Below are 23,919 nucleotides of genomic sequence, written 5' to 3'. Positions count from 1 at the left end.
CTTAGTTTGACCATTTATAATCTTCGTAACAAGTTAGGTGCCAAACGAATTCTAACTGTTGCCGTAATCCTGGTGACACAACAGACAAACAAACAGACAGAGTAAAAAAAACTTCCTTTGAACTTCGTTAGTGGAGTTAATTATAATTCACGTAAGTAATTGTTCAGAATACTCAGGAGAAACATGGACAGTTGACAACCAAACATAAATTTGACATAAATTGGAACCGATACAACACAAGTGGTTGGTCATCCTATGCGCCGTTACCTGGCTGGCACAAAAAATTACAGTGAATTTTGTTTTCAGCGGTGGATGTTTCTACTTATTTGTTCTAATTAGTGTTCTGAACGTTGATTGGTTAAATTAGAGTTACCTCTTTTTAAGCTCTGAACAATCCGGGAAGAATTAATTAACTACTACACACTTATTTGATCCCTTTTTTCTTCTTTTTTTGATTATTTTTGAGGAGAGATTGCGTAATACAATAAAGGTAATGACGTGCCAAACATATTTAACCTAGGGTCTTGATTTTCTCCTTTTAATGATGTATCCCACTTGTACCTATTATTGCGTCGCCACTGCTTCTAGCATACAAGTTTAATGATTTGCATATAGTACTACAAAGCTCCGTGTGGGTTCAATAATGAGGTATGTCTCTAATATTTTGCGCATTTTTATAACCACAAACAATCTATATATGTATAATGTATTGTGCCATATAATTATAAAAATAGTGGTAATAAACAATGAATTGCTTCGTCCAATACATGAATAAATAAGTAAATAGGCAGAGTGTCACTTTCTCTTCTCTTCTCTTATGTACTCAAAACAGACATGTATCTAATTATAATTGAAACCTACCTATGGGATGATGGAACACGAATGATCAAAACATTTGTAGGAACATTATGAATTAATAGTGAAAGTACACAATTTATTTCATTGATCACTTGCTATATATGTATTTGAGGAACCTATAACATAAGTCTAGACACAAAGGAAAGAATAGATTCAAAGTGACATTTCTAATTCAAAATGAGCCACAATCAATATGTGGTATCGCGTCATAAAAACAATCCTCTACAAAAATAAAAATAAATCAGTAATTCCAAATTTATTGGTGTATGTATTTTATAAATATAAATCCCTTCTTACTTCACACTTACTTTTTTTAATTCCGTCGATAATGGGCTTCATATTCAAATTTCTGGGATGTTGAAAGATATCTAAAAATATTAACGATAGTCTGGAGCCTTCTTTAGATAATTAAAACCCTTCTTTAGATAATTAAAACACGCACTCTTTTTCTTTTTTCCAATTTTTTGACCAACTATGAGTAATTTTTTTAAAGAGTAAAATAGTTATGAAATGAAAGAATGAATTGAATAGAAACCATTCTTTAATGAATATCGTAATGTATTGATTTTTCTTGTAGGCGGATTTATTTATTTTATGTTACAGGAATAATAATTTATGAAAAATATATTTAAATTCCTTATGACAATCAAGATACTATTTTTTTTCAATTTTTTATTTCACAACTATTCTATTAATTAAAAAAAAGCCTTTAGTTGGTCAAAAAAAAAAAAGATGAAGAAAAAAAGCAGTGTTACAATCACAGTTTTGTTATTGAGGGGGTTTGATCTTTTTTTAATTATAGTGACTATAAATGACACAATTAATAGGCCGATAAATACTACGAACTGAAAAAATAATTATGCCCCCTGGTGATTACGGTGATTACGGCCCGGGAAGAGAATGAAGTGCCCGTTCAATGTAATGAGTATTCCTTTATTTATTCTTGTTCCTTTCCAATATATAATATATTTGATTTTTTTTCAATAACTGGTAGATAATTTTTACCAACTTTGTTAAGTGCAATTTGCGGCGTCTCAAAAGAAAATATCAAAATTATCTATTAATTTAAATGTAAGATAAATTGATTAAGAATACATTTGAGAAATATCCTCCCAGTTTCCCTTTATGTTGACGGCCACATATTATATTGATTAACATAAATAATTATGTATTATTATTCGAAAATCATCAAAATATTTTAGGGACATTTATTATTTTTGAGACAAAGACGACAACCGTTCATCAAACCAAACCCATAATAGATTATATTACGTAGAGTTTTTCATTGCAATACATAATTCATTCTAAATTATGTAATTCTGCATAAATATTCGGTATGCAGTATGTATGAATATTGAAAATATTCATACTAGTGATATTATGGATCCTTCAATTGCGATTCCAGGTTCTTTGTGCCTCTTTCATCTTAGGCTAGAGATTCAGTTCTTTCCTATGTGATTTTATATTTAAAAAAATAGGCCCTATCTAATACCAGGGACAAGCAGGAAGGAGTAATCGCAGGTTTGTCTTTATGGGCGACATTCTCTGTGGGGTGCAAAAAATATTCGTCAATTAATAATGTGTTATTTTTCTCTAATTTTTAGAAGGTAAATTTATAATTTGCTAAAGGCGAAAAAAAACTACAGGTCGCTGCCACTGGGTAAAGGATGTTTGAGCAGGTTCCCTCTTGCCTGAAGGAAGAAGAGCATACACTATATTAGTAGTTCTGAACCTTGAGAGAGGTACTGAACCATAGCAGTTACATATGAACATGCACCGAACTCTTTATAATTGGTTAAGTGGAGAATGCCATCACAAGTTATGAGTTGAATGTATTTCTTGACTTCTACTGAACTAGAGGGACTGATTCACTGAACTCATTCTGGTTTAGAACTATTGCACAAGATGAATGATTTACTTTTATTATTTTTGGTTGGTCAGTACGAATTAAAAGTTCAAGAGCCGATTCATTTTGCAGAAAAAAAGTTTATATTACAAAGTTCTAGGTAATTTTGCCACTAACCTTTTTTCTGCATATTTTTACCTCTTATAGATTTTGCTCCAAGGCATATTAGCCGCTTTTTTATATTTAACGCTAGAACTTTACCGTTAGGCTTTACTGTTGAAACATTCTTCCTTTCTATAGATGATAGATGGAGTTTCTTATATTTGTTCAAGCCTCAATTAAGATCATAAATACGAATAAAGTACCGCTATTCAATTAATCCTATCGAAATAGACTCATGATCCCAGATCTGTGACTCCTATGTGCTAATAAACCCAATTCCTTCATTATTTCCACACTATTTTCTTCTTCTATAGCCAAGATCATGGAATTCTAGACACATGGAATAATCTTCAGACCCACAATCCGTGAATGACATCACTAGTATATACATACATACTACATGGCTTTTAAAGGCTTTCAAATATTCGAAGCATCCATGATTTTGTGTATTTATTCATTAATGGATGGATGATACATGTACATAATATACATAAATGTCCATATTACAAACATATTTTATGTATCTTTTTAAAGACCTCAATTTTCTATAAATCCAATACACAAAGAAAAATAAGCATGCCCTTAATTTTTCTTTTATAATTGAATACATGAAAAATAATACTTGTAACATACATACCTATATTATGTACTTTAGAGTGGTCACTATTTTCGAAATGAAATAGTATGAGGGTGGTGGCCATTTTATGGATGGTTACAATAATAGCTTTGGCTTAAGTCTTTACAAAACTCTGCAGAACCAGTATAAAGATTTTGGCTCATTTCTTACAGAATATATTGACATTAGATATACAGTCAAATTTTGATATAATAAAATACATTTATATTCAACGTTCACTAAGATACCAAATTTTTACAAAATAAATATTTCGCATAGAAGAGACACAAAGTAAAAAATCTACATAATGTTGTTTTTTTTTGGGTTATCAACTTCATAGGAATCCATGAGAATAAATAATTCCCGAAAGGGTTTTGAATATTTATAGGTACAAATCATAAGCTGACACCAATATTTTTTTAGTATATGTTTCTTTTTAAATTCATTCACAGTATTTTTCAATCAATACGGATGCATATCATGACTCATAAGTGTCCCTTAAAAACAGTTTCGTTGAAAGATAGGCTAAAAATTATCGATGATTTGTCAAAAACAGATTTTAATCAAAGAACTAGGGAGTTTCAAAATTACTTATTTACATAAGTATTAAAAAATTAAAGTTTTTTATACATTCTTATTATAACAAAAATTGCAATATAGTCAACTTTTCATCTATGAAAAATAGCAGTTTCCTTTATCCAGATTTAACTGCATAAAGAATGTGTCACTATGTTGATGTAAGAAGACAACGTAAGGTGGGTTACCATATCTATCATGCGTGTTCACTAGACTGTTCCGTTTTCGGGTTAATATTTTTTTCCTTCTGCACAAACACATTTTCTCTAAGGGACAATAAAAAATCTGACCTTGGCAAAGTTTGAGGCTTCTCAGGCCATTTCATTTTGAAACAATTGTATTTATGGGTCAAAATTGGGCATTTAAAGCCTATAGTACCAAATATCAAGATATGAGTAAAAAATGGCATCTTTTATATTTTTAATATCCCGTTTATCAGTTTGCACCATGTTTTGAAAAATTTAAGGGTTCTAAGATATGCTCAATGATTTGATGTGTAATAATTGATGAACAAAAAGAGGAAAGTTATATTGTGCTATATTTCAAACCTCAAGAATGCAAAGCCCCTGAAAAAATGTTAACAGTTCAACCAATTCCTGCTCCCTTTCTACTAAAGGTTTTATTAATAAAAGCCACAAATAAAAGTACATATAATGAATCAAAATCTTATACGAGGTGTGATCTAACAGTAAGATTACTTTTCAAATTTCGCGGGCAACGTATATTTGGTATGCTAGATTTTTTTATTTCTCTATGTTAGTACATTTGTACAAGTATTTTGTGTGTTTAGTGATTTTTGCTATTGAAAAACATAGATCGTAAGAATTTGCATGAAATTTTATGAAAAAAAATGAAATTAAGTACTCCAAAAGACTTAAAATGTTGACAGTGACACACGGTGAAACTGTTCAAAAAATGTTTATAAGTGGAATAAAATCTTCAAGATGGCCGTAACGATGCCAATGATGAGCCTTGCTCTTGTCGCCCAGCACATTGAAAACGTTGAAGCAGTGAAGAAAATTGTTTTTGAAAATAGTCGAATGAAAATCAGATAAGTTGCTGAGGATATTAACATATCGGTTGGCTCGTGCCATGAATTTTTCAGAGAAGACTGAGAAGTTTGTTCCGAAGCTGTTTAATTTTGACAAAAATAATCGTCGCATGAGTATCGCTCAAGAGCTGTTGGCAAGACGTCAATGATGATCCTGATTTACTCTAAAGGGGCATAACTTATGAAGAATTACAGGTATATGGTTATGATATCGAAACTAAATCTCAATCTTCCAAATGGAAGAGCAAAAGGACTTATAGCAAAAAATCGCTGAACACGTAAAATACGTTCTTTTTCGAATGTACTAACATAAAAAAATCAAAAAATCTAGCATAGCAATATACGTTGAACGCAAAATTTGAAAAGTAACCTTACTTTTTGAACACATCTCGTATTATTTATATGCAGTTAAATGGTTTATTGACAAATATTTGACCAATTTTGAGAGAATTTTTGAATTACCTATTTTTTATAAGAGACAAATTTCACAAATATTCTTTTTTATATAGACAATTGTGGCAAAAAAAAAAAAAAAAAAACCATTGTCTTTTCGACAAATTTAACATTTTTGTCTTAGACATGGGACATCCATACCACTTCAAAAATAGTGATCACTCTAATATACAACTATGTAAATATTGAACATTTCCAAATACATACACAAATATGAACATAAAAACTCTTTTTCACGACAAATTTCATTATTTGTACTAAAAATAAGAAAATAAATACGTTTAATTGTTATTTAGTAGGTCTAAGTATTATGCAATTACAACTTCGCTACAAAAACTATTCATCATCCTACATACATACCTACACTTAAACGAAATACATACATAATATGAACAAAAAAAATAAATGATTTTTCAACTTAAGAGCATTCTAATTCTATAAAGGTAAGTGTGGAACGTCAACACGCAAACAAACTAGAAGGATTTATATCAAACTGGAGTCTGGATTACTTATATTTGTATTCTATGGAGAACAATCATCAATCAACATTTATATCAACAATTTATTCTGATTAATCCTATGAGTGCGTCGTTCATTACAAATTAAAGTTCGCAAAAATAAAAATAATAAAATTGATAGATTTGATGTATTTAAAAGCCCCTATATCGGGGCTAAATTAAGTGTAATAAATCAATTGAAGACTCTAAATTATAGTTAACATTCTTGGGTATTTTAACTCATAGCAGAAATTTGAAGATACATATAGCCTATAAGTGACCGAAATATGTTAATGAAATATTGGACTGTATTTACAGTGGAGAAAATAAGTATTTGATCCATTACCGATTTTGTAAATTTGCCCCCTGATAAAGATTTTATATGGGATTTAGATCCAGAGACTGAATAACCCACTGCATGACCTTAATGTACTTTTTCTAAAGCCACTCTTTTGTTTGCTTTGGCCATATGTTTTGGGTCATTACACAAACCCATTTTTAGTGCCCAGTCCTGAGGGAAAGAGGTTGTCACCCAAGATTTCTAAGGTAGATGGCCTGTCCATTCTCTCTTCGATACGGTGAAGTTGTCCTCTCCCTTAGCAAAGAAATACCTCAAAAACATCATATTTCCACCCCTTACTTCACGGTGGGGATGGTGTTCTTGGGGGGTATACTCAACATTTTCTCACCTCCAACCACTTTTTGTAAGAATAAAATGTCTCCCTGTTAAAATAAACCTAGCAACTACTAAAATCGCCAAAGGATCAAATACTTATTTTCTTCACTATGATTAAAAAATATATTGCACATAAATTCTCCTTTTCTTTATTTGCGTTCAAGATTGTTTTATGTTAACTCACCACAAATATAATGAAAAAAAATTCAATTTATTGTGAACAAATAAGATTATACTGTTAAAACTTAACGATTCATTTAAAGGCATAATTTAAAGAGCATACGTGTAGTACACCCTTACATGTAATGTACATTACATACATACTACACTAATTGTTTATCTGATCCCATTGAGATCAATTTAACAATCATATGAATTCCCTCATCAACAACGAAAAAATTACTGCTTGAAATGTGTATTTATATCAGTCAAGGTTAAAGTGAGGCTACTTTACAGTCAACATATTTCCCATGCACTATTCCGTACAATAGACAATTTTACTGACATTCGCAAATACAAATAACTTGCGGATGTTTTGGGGAGATGAATCTCAAACAAATTGTGTAGCAAAGACATTAATATATTTGTTCCTGGCTGTAGAAAACTATGCACGTAGTGGGTGCAATAGGAAGTCCTTTTATTTTTCAGACATTATGAATAAAAATATATAAAAATTCGTCTAATTTTGGAGCTCAATTTTTTATTTTTTTATTTATGATAACGGCCTCGAGACCATCCAAAGGCAACACACACATCTATATCAAATTGTAATTCTCCTCAATAGCAGCAATCAGCGAATTGATATTTGGACACCGTCCAGAGCCACTATATCTCTTCTAAACCTCTCTCCATATCGACAAATCCTGTGAGTTGAGATCAAAGATCGACTGTGGTTAGAAATCTTTGGACCAAAATCCTACCACCAAGAACTTAACTCTCAAAGAAGCTTTGGACGTTTCTGAAAGTTATTTCTTTAGTTAAGAATAACCTTCACTAGTGTGATGACTATTTTCATTTTTTTATTTAACAAATGCAACCACTAACAATCGAGGAATTGTTATGTGAAACTTAATAATATTAATTGCATTTTTGCAATTTACAAAAAAAAACTTCCTTCTTCCATGTTGAAAAAAAAACAACTTGAAAAATAAAAAAAATGTTAGGAGGAAAATGCAAATGTATTCTTGTTCCCTTTATTCGTTGGTCAACTATTGAAATTTAAATTGAGTAGAAGCTATAACTTAGCTAGATAATTGATATTTTATCATAAAATTGAATAAGGCAAATACTTATATATATGTATATATAAGATATCAAATTTCTGAATTAGCTACCCTCTACTCCAAACATAACTTCTATTATACGTAAGTCCCTGTAAATAACTGTCCATTGCCTCTAGTGACATTTTTGTCGTATATTTTTAGTCGAAAAGTATCGGAGAGTACTGATGCATAAATATTGGTATCATGAAAACACTAGTAAGGTCCTTGAAAAACGTACACACTTTAAAGTGCCCTAAACAAGACATCATTTTATATTATAGTGAAGTATCTTATTTCAAAATTTGAATTAGTTTAGTAAAACTTGAAGTATTTTTAAAATTCGTAAATTTTTTGCCATTATTCTTAATCTAGACCTAAATAAAGTTTAAATAAGGCATATTAAAATGATAGCAGATTGATTTATAGTGACGTCATTTATAAATGACAGTGTGTCCCATCGAATCGTGAACAAATTTTCCCAAGCTCAATTTATCAAGATTCTCAAAAATTATAAGTAGTAAGCCAATTAGACTTTATACACATAATTAAATCCCTTAGCTCCACTATGGCCTTGCTGGTATTCTTCACGTATTCCCACTACATGTCAGTCCGCTCACTCTCCACGACAACTTCGAGCTTCCGCATACACATCAGAAGTGGTTCAAGTCTCACTCTCCATGGCGCCTCAGATCCCATACACAAGAGGGTGGCAGTCTGGTGAGGATGGAGGCAAAATTGAGCAGGGACATAAATTCGCCAAGTTGTCTTCACATTACTTTTGAGTTCTTGTGGTCTTTTGACTTCTAGGCTTTCTCTCAATGCTCTTGTTGCCGTCTTTCAGCTTTTTAATCTTGGTAATGAGACTCTTGAGCTGGGGACGATGCGGGAGATCTCTTCATAGCTCATTTCCGCGTCATGAAGCGTAGACACTTGATTTCATTTGTCCTCCATCTCAGTTGTCTTTGGTTTGAGAAAGAAATATGTTTAATAAGATTTTTTTGTTTTTATTCCTGTAAGAGTTGATATTACGCGGAAAATCGGTAAATGAAACCTTCCCAAAGTTTCATTCACAATTCACTGGGACTCGCTGTATGGGATGAGGTTTAAGTCCAATTCCGACGCATCTTTAAAATCAAGGATGGCATAGGACTTTGGGACCGATACATCACTATAGATATATATATATATATATCCAATACGTATTCCAAAATTAATAAAATAAATAATTAATTATCATATGAATAAAGAGTAACTTCCTCTTCATTATAAAGACTCATTCATTGGTTTGTCATCTAAGTCAAAGGAGACAATTATCAAGTCATGGTCCTATAGATAATATAAAATGTACAGAGTTTAAAAGCAAACTAAAAACTTTTCTTGCTTCAGAAATGCAAAAAAAATTATAATTAAAAAAAAGCACACATACACACACAGGAAAAAAGAAGAGAAGATAAAGGACTGATGATGATTACAACATATTCATCGTCATCACCGTAACATTTGGTCACACAATACAATTTTCTACTTTTAACTCGCACTTTCTATTACATTACTAATTCTAATTAAAACAGATTACTACTATCTTACTATTTTGTATGTATATATTTAGTATTTACTTACTTATAAAGAAATAAGTAGCATTTACAAACATGTACATTCACCATGTACTATTGCTATCACATCATTGGTAGCTATATATTATAAGGGATGGGCACGGATAATAATCGTAATCCGGAAATCCATCTACAAAATATTATATCATATTACCCAAAAACGGGCAATTACTCCTAAAAATAATCTTTTTTAAAGTACACAAATCTTTATTTATTCATGAGTAACCCTTTTAAGCAGTTTTTTGTAATATATATATTTTTTTCCTTTTTTCACTGTTGACGGGTTATTCCGAATCTCTTTTTTTTTATTATGAGTAATTATGGTGTATAAGTAATGGCTGATATAAAAAAAAGTAGTTTTTTTGTTAAATATTCATCTGTTTTGAAAACTAAGAAGGAATTCTTACGATAACATTAGATGGAACTATAAGTTGTCTGTCTCCCACTCTTTTAATTAGAGGCAGGGACGTCTGAACAAATTCAAAAGTGGGGGAGGGAGCAAAATCGTAAAAATGACGCCATTTATTGAGGGGAACATAATACCGCAACTCTTCATTGATATTGTGTCTTTCAAAAAGTGGATAGAGGTTAATAGCCTCTATGCCAGAATGTATTTGCAATTGGGGGTGGGGAATTATAGAAAGAAGACGTCATCAGAGGAGCCACTATGATTTTTTCTCTCTATTAATTGTATTACACATAGCTGGAGCCAAACGCCTGCGGACGTCCCTGCACAGTAGTCAAAGGGGTTCAGATCCAACCAGGTAAAAGGCCACATTTCCTTTGTACAACATAAAGGTCCTACAAATGTTGGTTTTTCCCGAATAAATTCCAATTAATCAATTTGGACAAACTGCACCAATTTTAAGTTTTAGCAGAATACCGACATGTTAGCCTCATTATCGATGTAGTTATTTTGGTCCTGGATCGTGCGCCCTGCATGGAGGCACACAATAATGGCCGCAAGTTGTTCGTATTCGGAGTTCATCAAAAGGTTTTTGTGATTTTACTTTAATGAGTTGAATGGGATGAGCACACTTTTATAAACATAGATCAATGGGTAGCCAAGATATTGAGGTCTAAACTTGTTTTGGATTTGAAATCCCCACCCTGTATTTGCTAGGAACGCTTAAAAACAAATAAAGAATTTCCTTTTATAAAACTCAAGATGAAAATACCATCTTCATATGGTATTTTAAAAATGATATACATAGATTGATAGAGAAATCATAAAAATGAAATAAGCTGTTACTAGATTATTTTCAGGTAAAAAATTAATAAATATTTATATATATATAATGTATATATTTTGGTATATTTAACATAAGAGTGCTTCGTCGCCCACGTATGAAGATAATAATGCAAGGAGAAAACCCCCAAATATTTTTATAAGTAGGTACCTTTTCGTATGCCTACTATTTGAAGAGGAAGATGTGTGTGTGTTTTTGAAGGAAGAATAAAAAGAGAAGGAGAATGGAATGATGAAACATGCAAGATTCACTTATAGTTAGTATAATATATTGTACATAACTATTATTATTATTTAAAGGTTGAGATATGTCTTGTGTACAATCAAGAAAATCTTGAATGTTTTTTTAAAACATTATATATGTACTGTGTCAACACAAAACCAATCTTGGACAGAAATCGACAAGAAAATGAGAAATGTCCAATTTATTCTTTTACTTCCTATATACATAAAATGGCCCATTGTTTAATAGACCAATTTTACTCAATTATAGCCTTTATATTATAATTTGTGGGGTGGTTTGAGATACTTAGGAATAGAAGCCATAGTCTTGAGTTTTTATTTGATATATTCGACTTTGTTTCATATGGCTACATTCAAATTGAATGTATTTAATCTTTTTTTTTTAAGTGTTCGAGAATTTTGACGATCTTCAAGAGCAATTTGCAGTGTCTCGGAATTATTTATCCAAATCCCACATATATTAGATACCAAAATTAGTATTGGTATTTCTATACTTTTTTTTACTAAAAATATAAAAAAGGGATAATAAACAAGCACTCCCAAAAGAGTTTTTTGAAGACAAATTTATTCATCTTATTTTTTATCAATGACATTTTTTTGTTTTTTGAAAGAAATGAGTTTAGTTCGGAAATTTAGGGGTGACATCATCATTGATGACTCTACATTGTTATTAGGTAATCACGCTACACCGATTCGGTTCTTTATCAATTTGGTATACTAGTACCTTTTTTAAGGCGTCTATACTTTGGTACCTCTATAATAGCGATATACAGAAGAATATTACATTGTACAACCCAATATTTCATAGTAACAATGTTCATCATTTTTGTGAACACACAAAAGTATATTCGCAATTATTCTATAACATTGGTCTAGAACAACGATTTTCAAAGTGGCATATATTGCCCCAAGGAGTCGATACAGAGCTGCTCGGGGTCTATGTAAACAAAATAAAAATTTGGAGGTCCACACAAAAGTGATCATATGTTGTTTATTTTTAAATTTTGACAGTCGAGGTAGAGAATGGATAAAAAACTCGACCTGTAAAGTCCCATCCCTAGTCATTTTTTGAGCCAGTGCATATAATTGAGGTATTTATATATTTTCTTCTTTTTAGATAGTAGCAGTAGCAGTCAAACCAGAAAAAAACTTTTTACAAACAGTATTGTACTGATTAGTTACCGATTAATCGCACATCCCTAATTAAAAACGTCTTATATTTAGAAGAAGAGAGATCATCTGATATGTATCATATTTCCATACTCACGTTTTTTGATGTTATTATATCACTTGAATGATGATAATGATTTCTCATCATCTTACAGACGGGCTCCTACTGCTTTTGAGTATAGATAACCATTACACTTAAATCACTAATAATAATAATGAACAAAACCACTCCTTCTCTTCGACGTTGTATTCCTTATGTAAACATTATAATACATTATATGCCCCTACACCACTTAGGGGTATACTTTCATTTTAATTAAAGCTTTCACATTAATAGGTTTTCTTCCATTCATGTAGTTACAATGTAGTGCATAGCATTATGTATCTCATACCTAATATACGGTCAACTAACTAAATAAATGGACAAAATACTCCATTGCCACCATCGCGCCACCCCTTAGAATATATTTATTTTCTAAATATTCAGTTAATACCTATATAGAGAGAGACTCAAAAGAGTAGCTCGCCCAACCCTCATACTTGTGTTTATAATAAATGGGAAAAAAGACATTAAAGTGACCTAGTATTTATGTATACACACAAATACTACAACTATTGCTTACTCCCTAAAAGCAGCAGTATTTATGCCCCCTTAGTCAGAAGGAGAAAAAGAAGAAGCTCCCTCAAATATTTCTAATTCCATAGTTACTTACTTTTCTTTCTAATAGCATGTACTTCTTAACTGACAACAAAAATTTGTACAAAAAAGTACATACGCATGAAACGAGGAGGGTTAAATAAAATTATTACACCCATTTAGAGATTCTACAGTAGGAGAGAGAGAAAGAAAGAAAGATATCTCTGACACTTTTCAAGACATCCAGTCATTATTAAGAATTTTGTGTGTTGTTTGGTATACCGGTACAATTTAGCGTGTTACCAGAAAACTGATGTATTTATAATTGTACCATACCAGGGGCGCCGGCAGGGGATTAGATAGAGGGGAAAAGCCCACCATCAAATTTTGTATCTTCATTACCCCAAAATGATCGCTGTGCGTGAAACATTGAAAATGGGAAAATATAAGCGAAAACTTTTTTTAGGAGTCCCTTTCTTTAAAAAAGAAATGCCAAAATTTTAAATCTAAAACAGGTAAAAAAAAATTTAAGCCCCCTCCCAAACAAAAACATACTGCAGACGAACCTGTATACAAGGATGAGTTTCAGATATTTATAGAAATCCGGTACAGATTGACAATTTAACTTTAGACTAAGAACCAGGTATTTTAATAACAGTAAGTAATTTGTAACTATACAGCATTAACTACATTGCACGTTAATTATTAGCCTCTCACTTTTTGAAGAGGATGAGAATTAAAAGTTGAATGAGTATAACGTCATTCTTGATATACTTTTGAATTGTTTTTTTTTTAAAATTAAACACAAGATTTTATTTATGGGAGGAGGAGCTTATTTATTTATATTTTTTGGATGAGCCCAAATTCAATTTCAAAATTTTATCCCAAAACGATAAAGATTTCGTTTTTTTCCCTCCTCCTAAATCACAGCCAACCTGCAACCCCTGGTGATAACATAACTTTTTACATTGCTGTTTCGGGTACAGATATTATAGCATTGACTTGAGTCAGACTACTCCAAAAAAATCATAAAGTATTTAGCTTATATTAATTATTTAATCCAGAAACATGTAACTCTTTTCTCAAAGGGACCGTCACGGTATTCTTAGTACTATAGAGCAGGGCTACTCAACTAATAATAGGTGAGGTCCACTTCATTTCAAATTCCAATGTATTAATATAATGTTCGGATATCTGCCACCAGGACATACCCGTATAACTTATTTAACTGTAACAATAAGAAAGTCCGGAAAATACTCTAGTATAAATATTTATAGGAGAAATACCCGTTTTTGAGAGCTGTAAATTGCTTACTCCTGATCTAATCTTTATGTTTTTTTATTCATTCACACTGTTGTAAAGAAAAATAGTAGTTTAAGCGTTATAAAAATGTGAGTATTTTCCATTGTTTTATTTTATTTTATTTTTCAAAATAGTGTGCATTGGAAAAACTAATTCTTTTGTATTAAAATCCATCAGCAATGACATTTATGTGTTATCTACGAATATTTAGTGGAAAAAGTATGAAAATACTAATATATACTTTCGTACAGGAATTCTATAGATCTAGAGACTTAAAATTATGAGGGGGAAATGAAAAACTCGAATATTGTAAATTTTGTCGAACAATAATTGATTAATTTTCAAATGACCAATCTATGTAAAATAATTTTATAGAACAGTTAAACTCTGACCTAAATATCTGATCACATTTAGTTTTCCTCTTATCTTAGTAATTCCTAGCATTCATTCCTCTTACTAATATTAATATGTATCTAAAACTATCTATATGCGAAATGTCGATAGACTATAACGCATAAAAAAGATTAACCTGCCTTGAAGCAAAACGTAAGATAATTTATAAATAAGGAGTATCGTAGCGATGGTTTGCCGACACATAAATGACATCGTCAGTTATCATAAGCCAAAAATAATTTCAATAATTACAAGTAAAACAGATAAGATACAATTTTTTAAGGCGTATCAGTACAAAGTTACAATAGGCAATTTATTTTTTCCAGTTTAACACAATATTTTACTCGAAACTATTTTTAGTATTAAATTTCATATGTACGCAGATCGAATAGAGTAAATATAGACCAGTATTTGGATATTCTTTATTTGTTTAACATCCCAAACTAGAGCCATTAGGAAAATACTGTTACCGTAATAACATTAATATGAATTTTGCCTTCAAATGGTATAACATCGGCATAGAGTTAAGTATATATTAAATTATGAATATGATGTGTACAAATTCATATGTATGTACAAGTTGTAACTGTAATAATTGTACTACAGTCAAATCCGAATTTAATCAAAATACACTTACAGTCAATGTTCTCTCAGATACCAATTTTTTAATACATAAAATACATTGGATAGAATAAACACATAGTAAAAAATCCGCAATTTTTTGGTATCAACTTCATGAGAATCCTTGAGATTGAAGGATTCCGCTGATAATTTTCGCTTTTTATAGGTACAAATATTAAGCCAGCACCAACATTTTTTGTTCTGTATGTTTCTATTTAAATTCATTTCACACTGATTTTCGATATATATTATGAGTTTCCCAAAAAACACTTTATCTGAAAGATAAGCTAAAAATCCTCGATGACTGCCAAAACAGGATATAATCAAACACTGTTTACCTCGAAATGTGGAGTTTCAAAATTACTTATTTACATAACTATTCAAAAATTGTAGTTTTTTATATAAATCGGATATAAGATATAGTCAACTTTTCATTTGGAAAATAACAGTTTCCTTTATCTGGATTTGACTGTAGTTACTATTTATACATCTCAAAACATCTTATTTAGTTACATCATTTCTCATTTTAATTACCTACTTTTAATTGATGTTATCATTTCAATTTAATATATCAAAATTACGCATTTATAATGAATATAAGAACAATATATAGCAACTGTTGCCATTTGAACAATATAATATGCCATAGAATACTCCTTATCAATTCGTAATTTTCATTAAAAAATGAAAAATTACACAATTCGACCATTGAATGAATATATGGTCTTGCATTTTCTCAATCACAATTACTCTTAAATACTTATTTTAAAATTATTCATCTCATTAATTGCTAACTACTTGTACAATTTAATGACAACAGTTTATAACTTGTACATAATCACTACTAAAACACGACTTAAATATTAGTACTGGGTTTGGGTGAAAAAAATTAAAGATCGATCTGAGACCGTTATGAGTTTTAATGAACCAAATTAATTGAGTGTTCTGAATATTGAATGGTTAAATTCGAATAAGCTCTTTTTGACCTGTGAAACATTCCCATTGAATAACAATTCCATAGTCGGAAAGAATTTGCATACTACTAACTAATTTTGAGCCTTTTTTCTGTTTCTTTTCAGAGGAAGGTTTGCGTAATACAGTCAAGGAAATGATGTGAAATTGTTTCCACAAAAAATAAGTCTGAATCAATCACATTTAAAATTCAATCTTGACCGATTCTATAGATGAACTGTTGATGACGTCATGTGTGTTTCAAAATGGTGAATATCGGTACAATAATGCCCTATGTAGTTAAATGGGTTCGACAAATAATATACGCACAATTCATAAACTTGGAATAGGATTACCACAGGATTAAATATATATATATTTTTTAAATTACAAAAACCAAGTTTTCTAATTGTTTGGAATAAAAATTACAAAAATCCTAAGCTATTCTCAAAAAATTAAAAAAATGCACAGCTGTTGGAAAAAAAAATCAATTTTGTTGAAAAAAAAATTACAAAATCCAGAGCTGTAAAAAAAAAATTGGAAAAAAATTTCAAATATTACCAATTATTGAATATTAAAAAAATCATAGCTATTTAGAGAAAATAGAATTGAAAAAAAAAAAAAAAAAAATTGAAAAATTAAATTAAGTTTTAAATATTACATTTTTCTTAGATAACAATTTCAAATATTAAATTTCTTCGTTAAAAGGAAAAATTCCTTAATTTGAGGGGGCGGGGGACTACAGCCCTCCCCTTGCGGACGCCCCTAAAAGAATGGAAGCGAAAAAAATGGATCCTTGATTTGAAAACGATTAAATTTCGATCATTGCGCTCTGGACTGAAATATTAGTCCAAATTGGTTTCGAAAAAAACTATTAAGACCGAACCGAATAAAACATTCTCAATCGGACTGAGTCTCAACACTAATATATATGTATATTATGCAGGAATATCAATTCAATATATTATATCCAAATCCAAGTATTACACCTTACATTTGAATAAAAGATCATTAAAAACAGCTCAGTCCTACCTTATATGAAGTGTAATTTGAAGGGAGTTTAAAATTTTCTTCTCCTCGAGGTATTAAAGGAAGACGTGAAAGCTTCCTGTCCCATATGCATTGATGCGCTTGTCTATCAAGAAAATAGAAATCCTCGATGCTTCGTTTAATATTCCAGGTCTTCCCCAGAGAGGAGACTTGAATAGAGAAAACTCGGGTTGGATGATCCAAGAATGAACCCCCCGTTTCGTTGACGTCCAAGGGCAATAGGGATCGAAGTTCTTCTTCTTCGCTTATAAGCTCGATCTTTGATTTAAATAAATAAAAACACAAAAGTTATGACAAATTATAAATATATATATATATTATGTTTTAACGAAAATGAATAATGAACAAGAGTTTTCCTATTTTATATAAGAAATAGGTTATTCAATGCTCCATATTTAATAAAAATAAATGTAGAATAGATTTTATTACAGGTATGAATATGAATAATTAAAACATTTGAGCATGATTGTACTCCAGAATTAATACTATTACTGCATAAATGAATAATTAATTAATTATATTTTAATATATAATCTATGAAAGCTTTGTAACAACGCTATTATTAGCTTCAGGAGATTCTTAGTAATACGCATATCTTTTTCACCACCTAAAATCAGGACTACAAGATAATTTTTCAACTTAAACCCCAGACATAGCTATTTAAAAAACAAAAAAAAAACATGGCTGCAAGAGTATTAATATAATAATTCAAGAAATTTGGGAAGATATTTGCAATCATTTCGCTGCAGATAAACGATAAAGCCCCTATTGATCACCAAGATAGTTTTCTTTTATGTTTCGGTGCAAGTAAAGGGAAACGGACCGCAAATGGAATAAAAACGGTCCTGAAATACTAGGGTTTTGGGATACTTTAGGATCTAGTAACCTTAGATTCGCAATTATCCCATTTTTATCAAAAATAAATATCTTTGATATTTGGATACGCAGTTCTACTAAGAAATTTAACAATCATATTAAATTTCTGTCAGTAAACATAGCATTAATCAAATGATATATTGCCTTTCTCCTCTAAGATAAACGTAATTAATATTTTAATGGTTGCTTTGATTATTTGGATCCATTTATGAGAGTTTGGCTGACTGCACAATTTGATTTTTAACAAAAGAACTCGACATTTTTTTGTACTCCAATTATATTAAATATAACATATATTCTAAAGTGGAAATCTAATATTAAACATGTTAACCATTTGCAACAGTTGACTCGAAACGCTATTAGAATAAAAAATAATGACAACCATCCAATAAATAAATTAGAAAAATAAAAAAATGTTTAAAGAAAAGAAGGTGTAAATAAATCAATCAATGATTGAGATTCAGTAGACAATAAGAATGAATCATTCCGTTAGATGGAATGTGTTGGGAGCTCCTATGTAACCAGGTCAAGTCCTGATTGACTCTCCTTTATCCCTAGTGTTGTGTCGGTTCTTATTTATAACCGAGGACCGCGGTCCAGTCCAGCCCGACTTGTCGGTCCTTAAAGAAGGTAAAATCGATTCCTCGTGACGTCAACGAGGTTGTTTGTCCTCTTTTTAATTATTCTGTTATATATATTAAAATAAATTATATAGCAAAGTAACAAAATAATATGTTCGTATTATACTGTATTATCATGGAAAATATAATCTTTTTTGCAAGATATGTGCAATAATCTGAATACATATTACACATATCTTATTTGCGTTATTGAACTATCGATATTTTTATGAAATATTGCAAGTACCGACATTCCTAAGGATGGTCCCAATGACCGACGGTCTTAAGGACCAATCCCAAGGACTGACGGTCCTAAGACTGGACCGAATAAATAAGGAACGACACAACACTATCTATCCCGAGGTTGTCTCTGACTATAACTATCATCATATATATTAATCACTTTTTTTCACCAAAGAGTCCTAGAACAACTTGGCTTATAGCTTTGGATTTCATTAATTCAGACCTAAATTTAACTAAGAACTTATAACTTCCACAAATTAAAACGAAATAATTAATTTAACCAGACGTAGGAGTAATATACAACCTCTTATACTTCGTACATTAGTGACTCCTAAGCAGGAATTATCGGGGCCTTTGTGCACCTCTAGAGTTAACATGAATAATGAATAAAATATTTGTTCGAGTATATTTATATGACCCAAGATATTAAAAAAATACTATAGGGTTCAGCAGTGATGAAAAAGTTTAGAATCAATCCTGTACATATTTGACATATGGGTAATATTTTATTAAAATTTAACAAACGAAAAAAGAAAAAAAAATTACACCCAATGTTACATGAAATTAAAACTGATGTTAGATATCTATTTAGGGAAAATTTTAAAATTACGGGGCTTAATTTAATCATCAGGAAAATTTATGCACATTTGAAATTTCGACGCTATTTTCTTGCTTCCAACAATTACTTCAAACTCAGTTTTGATTTTACAAAGACTTTGTGATTATTTAATACAATACAATTTTTGTTAAATTATATTAAACTTAATATAAAATGTAGTTACTATATATAGTATTTGCAATATTTTATATATTGTCCGGGAATCATGTATTGAGTCATGTATCATGTATTTTTAATATAAAACTCAGCAAAAATATTAATAGGAACAGAATCATTGGGTGTGAAAAATTGCTTATGGTACTAATAGAAAAAGTAGAGGCTCAGCCAAAATATTTGCGAAATTCGTTGGTTAAATACTTCATGGAATTACCCATATAGTAGAAATTAAATAATATTAACAATGGAGTAAAGTATAACCGAGGATAAGACAGATAATATTATTTATGAAATATGATTTTTTTAAATTTTAATAAACGTAAAAGTCAATACATACTTGAATTCCACATATTTCCGTAAACTCGTAATGAAAATGTGCACAGTTTTCTATTCTAGGACATCGAGAAGATCCAGCAGTTTCGTTATTGAGAGCCGTTAAATGCTGAATGCGAATAGAGCCACGCGACGTTTCCAAGTCTGTGCTAGTACATAGTCCACTCTATAAAAAAATATAATAAGAAAACCAATTAAAAATATATTTGAAAATTGACAATTACAAATAACGGAACTTTAAATATATTTATCCATCACTCAACCTCCATTTGTTTCAGATTTTTTTTTTTTTCTTTCTCTTTTTTGATAGGAAAATTATAATTTATTACAAAGAAATTTTATAGTAGGACACTACATACCCCTCATGAAAAAATATATTTAAGCCTGATAATGATATATTATGCATACATATATTCAAAGTGACATAAATTAGGGAGAGAAGAAAGCAGGTTTTTTTATTTTACATTTTAATAAATGAAGTAACTACTCAGCAAGTCTCAATCATGGAGACTTGTATTCTTATAATATAATCAAGAAAGATAGATGTAGCCTTTCTTGAATATAATCTATTTATGGTAGAATGATAAATGACTGAGAGGAAGTTTATTTGTATATAACGAATTATACTAAGTTACATTAAATAATGTAATGACTATATGGAGTAACAATATAGAGATTGGTCCATTAACTCATTGAAATTAAGAGTATTGTCTGTAGAGATTTTGTTATATAAGTCAAAAATGTAACGATATCAGAATGGGAACCACCCCAAACTGCAAATGAAGTGCAAGAGTTCTATTAAGACTATGAGTAGTGACGAAAATCGTGGGTATTTTGTGCTTTTTAAAACAACCTGACTTTTTCCTGTTCCCTCAAGCCAAAAAAATCTCGCTGGAAGATCATTTGGAACCGTGGCAGAGGTAAAATCAGCTTGGACAGAGTCACAACCCCTATGTCGGAAATGATTTCGGAAAGGGTATAGACGGGTGGATTCGGCGATGGCAAAAGTGCATCTACATTACGTCAAAAATAATATCAGTCATATTTTCTTTTTAACTAATTAATAACGCCTGAAATAAAAAATTCGCATATTAATGTGATTTTTTTATTTCGTGGGCCAACCCTCGTATATATATATTTTAAGAGCTATCAATAGTAACTGAAATATTTAATAAAATGTACATAAATCATGTATTGAGTCGAAATTTGAATCTCATCCCTATCCTCGATGCCTTTTTTAATAACAACATACTCCCTAGGTTTAAGAATTAATTAACATTGAATGAGATGTTGGTCAATTGTAGGGTGTCAATTTTAAGCCTGTAAAAAAGTATTAACATATATTCTTATACAAACCGTAATACTCTGTGAGTATTTTTTTTTTTTTTGATAAAACATTATTTCTGAACCACCTCGTACATAAAAAAAGAGAAGAATTCTTACTGTAAACTCAGATGCGATATCTTTACAACTAGAGATCATACGATCCGAATAACGACGTATTCTGCCCATCCGGACCCCATCCTTGGGGAATTTAAGTGACATTTTGTGAGTAGGGTTTATAGAAGAGAGATCCTGAGATATTCCATGATAAATGGTTGGTCTTTGTCTATATTTGATCAGAATTAATGTAGGTATAGTAAGTCAGTTTGCATAAAAAAACAGGGGCTTAGTAACCTATTAATAATATGGGCTATATATTGAACAATAGTAGAGTGGTTCTGAAATTTGTATTTTTTTCAAAATTATGAAATAATTTTCTTTTTGGTAGAAAAATGAAGAAACATTATATTGTTGAAGCCATATTCATTAGTGTTTAGAGAGGTTTCGTGACTAATAATTACATATTTTTAATCAAAATAGATAATATAATTATCGGCATCAAATAACTTGGCAGGCCATTTCTATATAGAAATGACGGGTACACTGTATACGTTTGTGTACACGTCAAATTTTCTCTATTTATATCAAAACTGGAGTCATTTATAGAGGAAAGTCGAAAATTAATCATCCCAACCTTTTTAATGATAAGCAAATAACTTGGGAAGCGAAGAATATATTATCGGACAAGGAAAAGAAGCATCTCCATTTCTCAATATATTTGAATAATAATCACTATGGGAGGATCACAAAAGTATAAAGAAGGTCTCATTATATGGAGGAGGTTGTGAGATTGTATCTTATGGAGTATAGAGAGATTGTCTTTTATGGAGAATTCGAGATGGGGTGGGGATAGGGACTCTTTTTCTTGTACTTTGGTCTCATCCATTCGTCCCCGGATCAACTCTTAAGCCCCTCTCCTTCATCCCTCCCAAATTATACATAAAAGGCATACTCACAATCTCCTAAAGTCAATTTTTTATTATGAAAAGGTTGCGAAGATTGAATATCAACTTTCCGCTGTTTCCAATTTCGAGATAGTTAGATTAAGTATGACGTGATTGTAAACTTATGCAGTATACCCAATATGACAGCTACTAAATTTTCTTTCGAAACTCGTGATTCTAACAATAATTTTTATTTTATTCTATAAAATTTGGTTATAAAATTATTTTGCCCTTAAATAAAGTTAAGAAAATACGTCGACAAAATATATGTGCTTAGAAATATTGTTGTATATTAGTATTTTGACGGTGATCCGCTGACAAACAAATAGATATAAGCGGAAAGCTTAAGATTGGACATACTCGATACTTATATATATATTTGATCGCAATTGTATTTAATTAAATTTGTTAGTTTAATCGCAAAGCTGTAATGTGTAGAAAAAAAAACAGATTAGTTTTTTTTCTAAGAAAAGTATAAAATTTTCAATACTTTCAGTAATATTTTTCAAAACCCCTTCAAATTCGAAAATGATATTTATAGAGCAAAATAAACATTTTGAGACCTTACAGCCCCAACGTTTCGAACATGTACCTAAATAAGCTCCACTCTAATTCACATAAATAGTCCACTATATATATTTAGAATAAACCTATCAACATTCACATCTTATAGGGGTAAAGTATATCGTATTGTCTTGTACTAGAAGAGGAAAAGTAAGTATATAAACAGAGTAGCGTAGGAGGGCCGGAGTTGGTCATCATACATATAATATATAATCGTATGTATGGAAAACCATTCTAAGAATTCCAAGACAACAATGAAAAGAGACGAAATTAACATAAAATGATTCTATGCATTTACTCGGTTATGTATGTATCAAACAACATAGAGATACTTTGTGGTTAATGTGGCTGAAGTAGTCAAACAACAAGTCAGTCATACACCTGCAACACATTTTTTTTTTGTAAATATGTACATATATATTAGTGTTGAGGTTCGGTCCGAAAATCCTAGCCCCATCTGAGATCGCTATGATTTTTAGTGGACCAAACTAATTCGATCCTTTAATGAAGTTCAAGTGAGTGTTGTCAAAAGGAAAAGATATCCAGACAATTAACACTTATGAAGATCATGAAAATAGTTTAATTAAAGGTCTCATTATGTGGAGGAAGTTGTGAGTTTGTCTCTTATGGAGTATTCGAGGAAGGGAGAGAGGGATAGACCAGATGAGATCACACCTAATTATGGCCGCAGACCAGTCCAGTTTCACTTGTTGGTCCTTAAAGTAGGTAAAAACTATCCCTTATGACATTATTAAGTGTTTTTTCTTTCCTTTTTTTTATTATGATCTTACATAATATTCATAAAAAATATTAGTATTTTTTGCTAGATATGTGTAAGCTCTTAATTCATATCTGATATATCTTATTTGGCTTGATAAACCATCAACATTTGATTAAAAATTCCAAGGGCCGACATATATCTAGTTTAATCTAAATAAGTCGATCTGGATTGGTC

General features: G+C 30.5%; 1 protein-coding gene across 8 annotated transcripts in view; it reads right to left on the bottom strand.

Annotated features, from left to right (window-relative positions):
* LOC121122343 (uncharacterized) overlaps nt 1–23,919 on the bottom strand; it is a 110,930-nt gene that overhangs the window by 22,387 nt on the left and 64,624 nt on the right. For all 8 annotated transcript variants that reach the window (XM_071890675.1, XM_071890676.1, XM_040717307.2 and 5 more), the window contains 2 exons: nt 20,078–20,239; nt 17,209–17,484 (listed from right to left, as the gene is read on the bottom strand). In XM_071890675.1, coding sequence (XP_071746776.1) covers nt 17,209–17,484; nt 20,078–20,239 — 438 coding nt within the window. The remainder of the gene's footprint in view (nt 1–17,208; nt 17,485–20,077; nt 20,240–23,919) is intronic.

The sequence above is a fragment of the Lepeophtheirus salmonis genome, chromosome 8 (genome assembly GCF_016086655.4).
Source record: "Lepeophtheirus salmonis chromosome 8, UVic_Lsal_1.4, whole genome shotgun sequence".
Taxonomy (NCBI): domain Eukaryota; kingdom Metazoa; phylum Arthropoda; class Copepoda; order Siphonostomatoida; family Caligidae; genus Lepeophtheirus; species Lepeophtheirus salmonis.
This window is presented reverse-complemented; position numbering and strand designations above follow the sequence as displayed.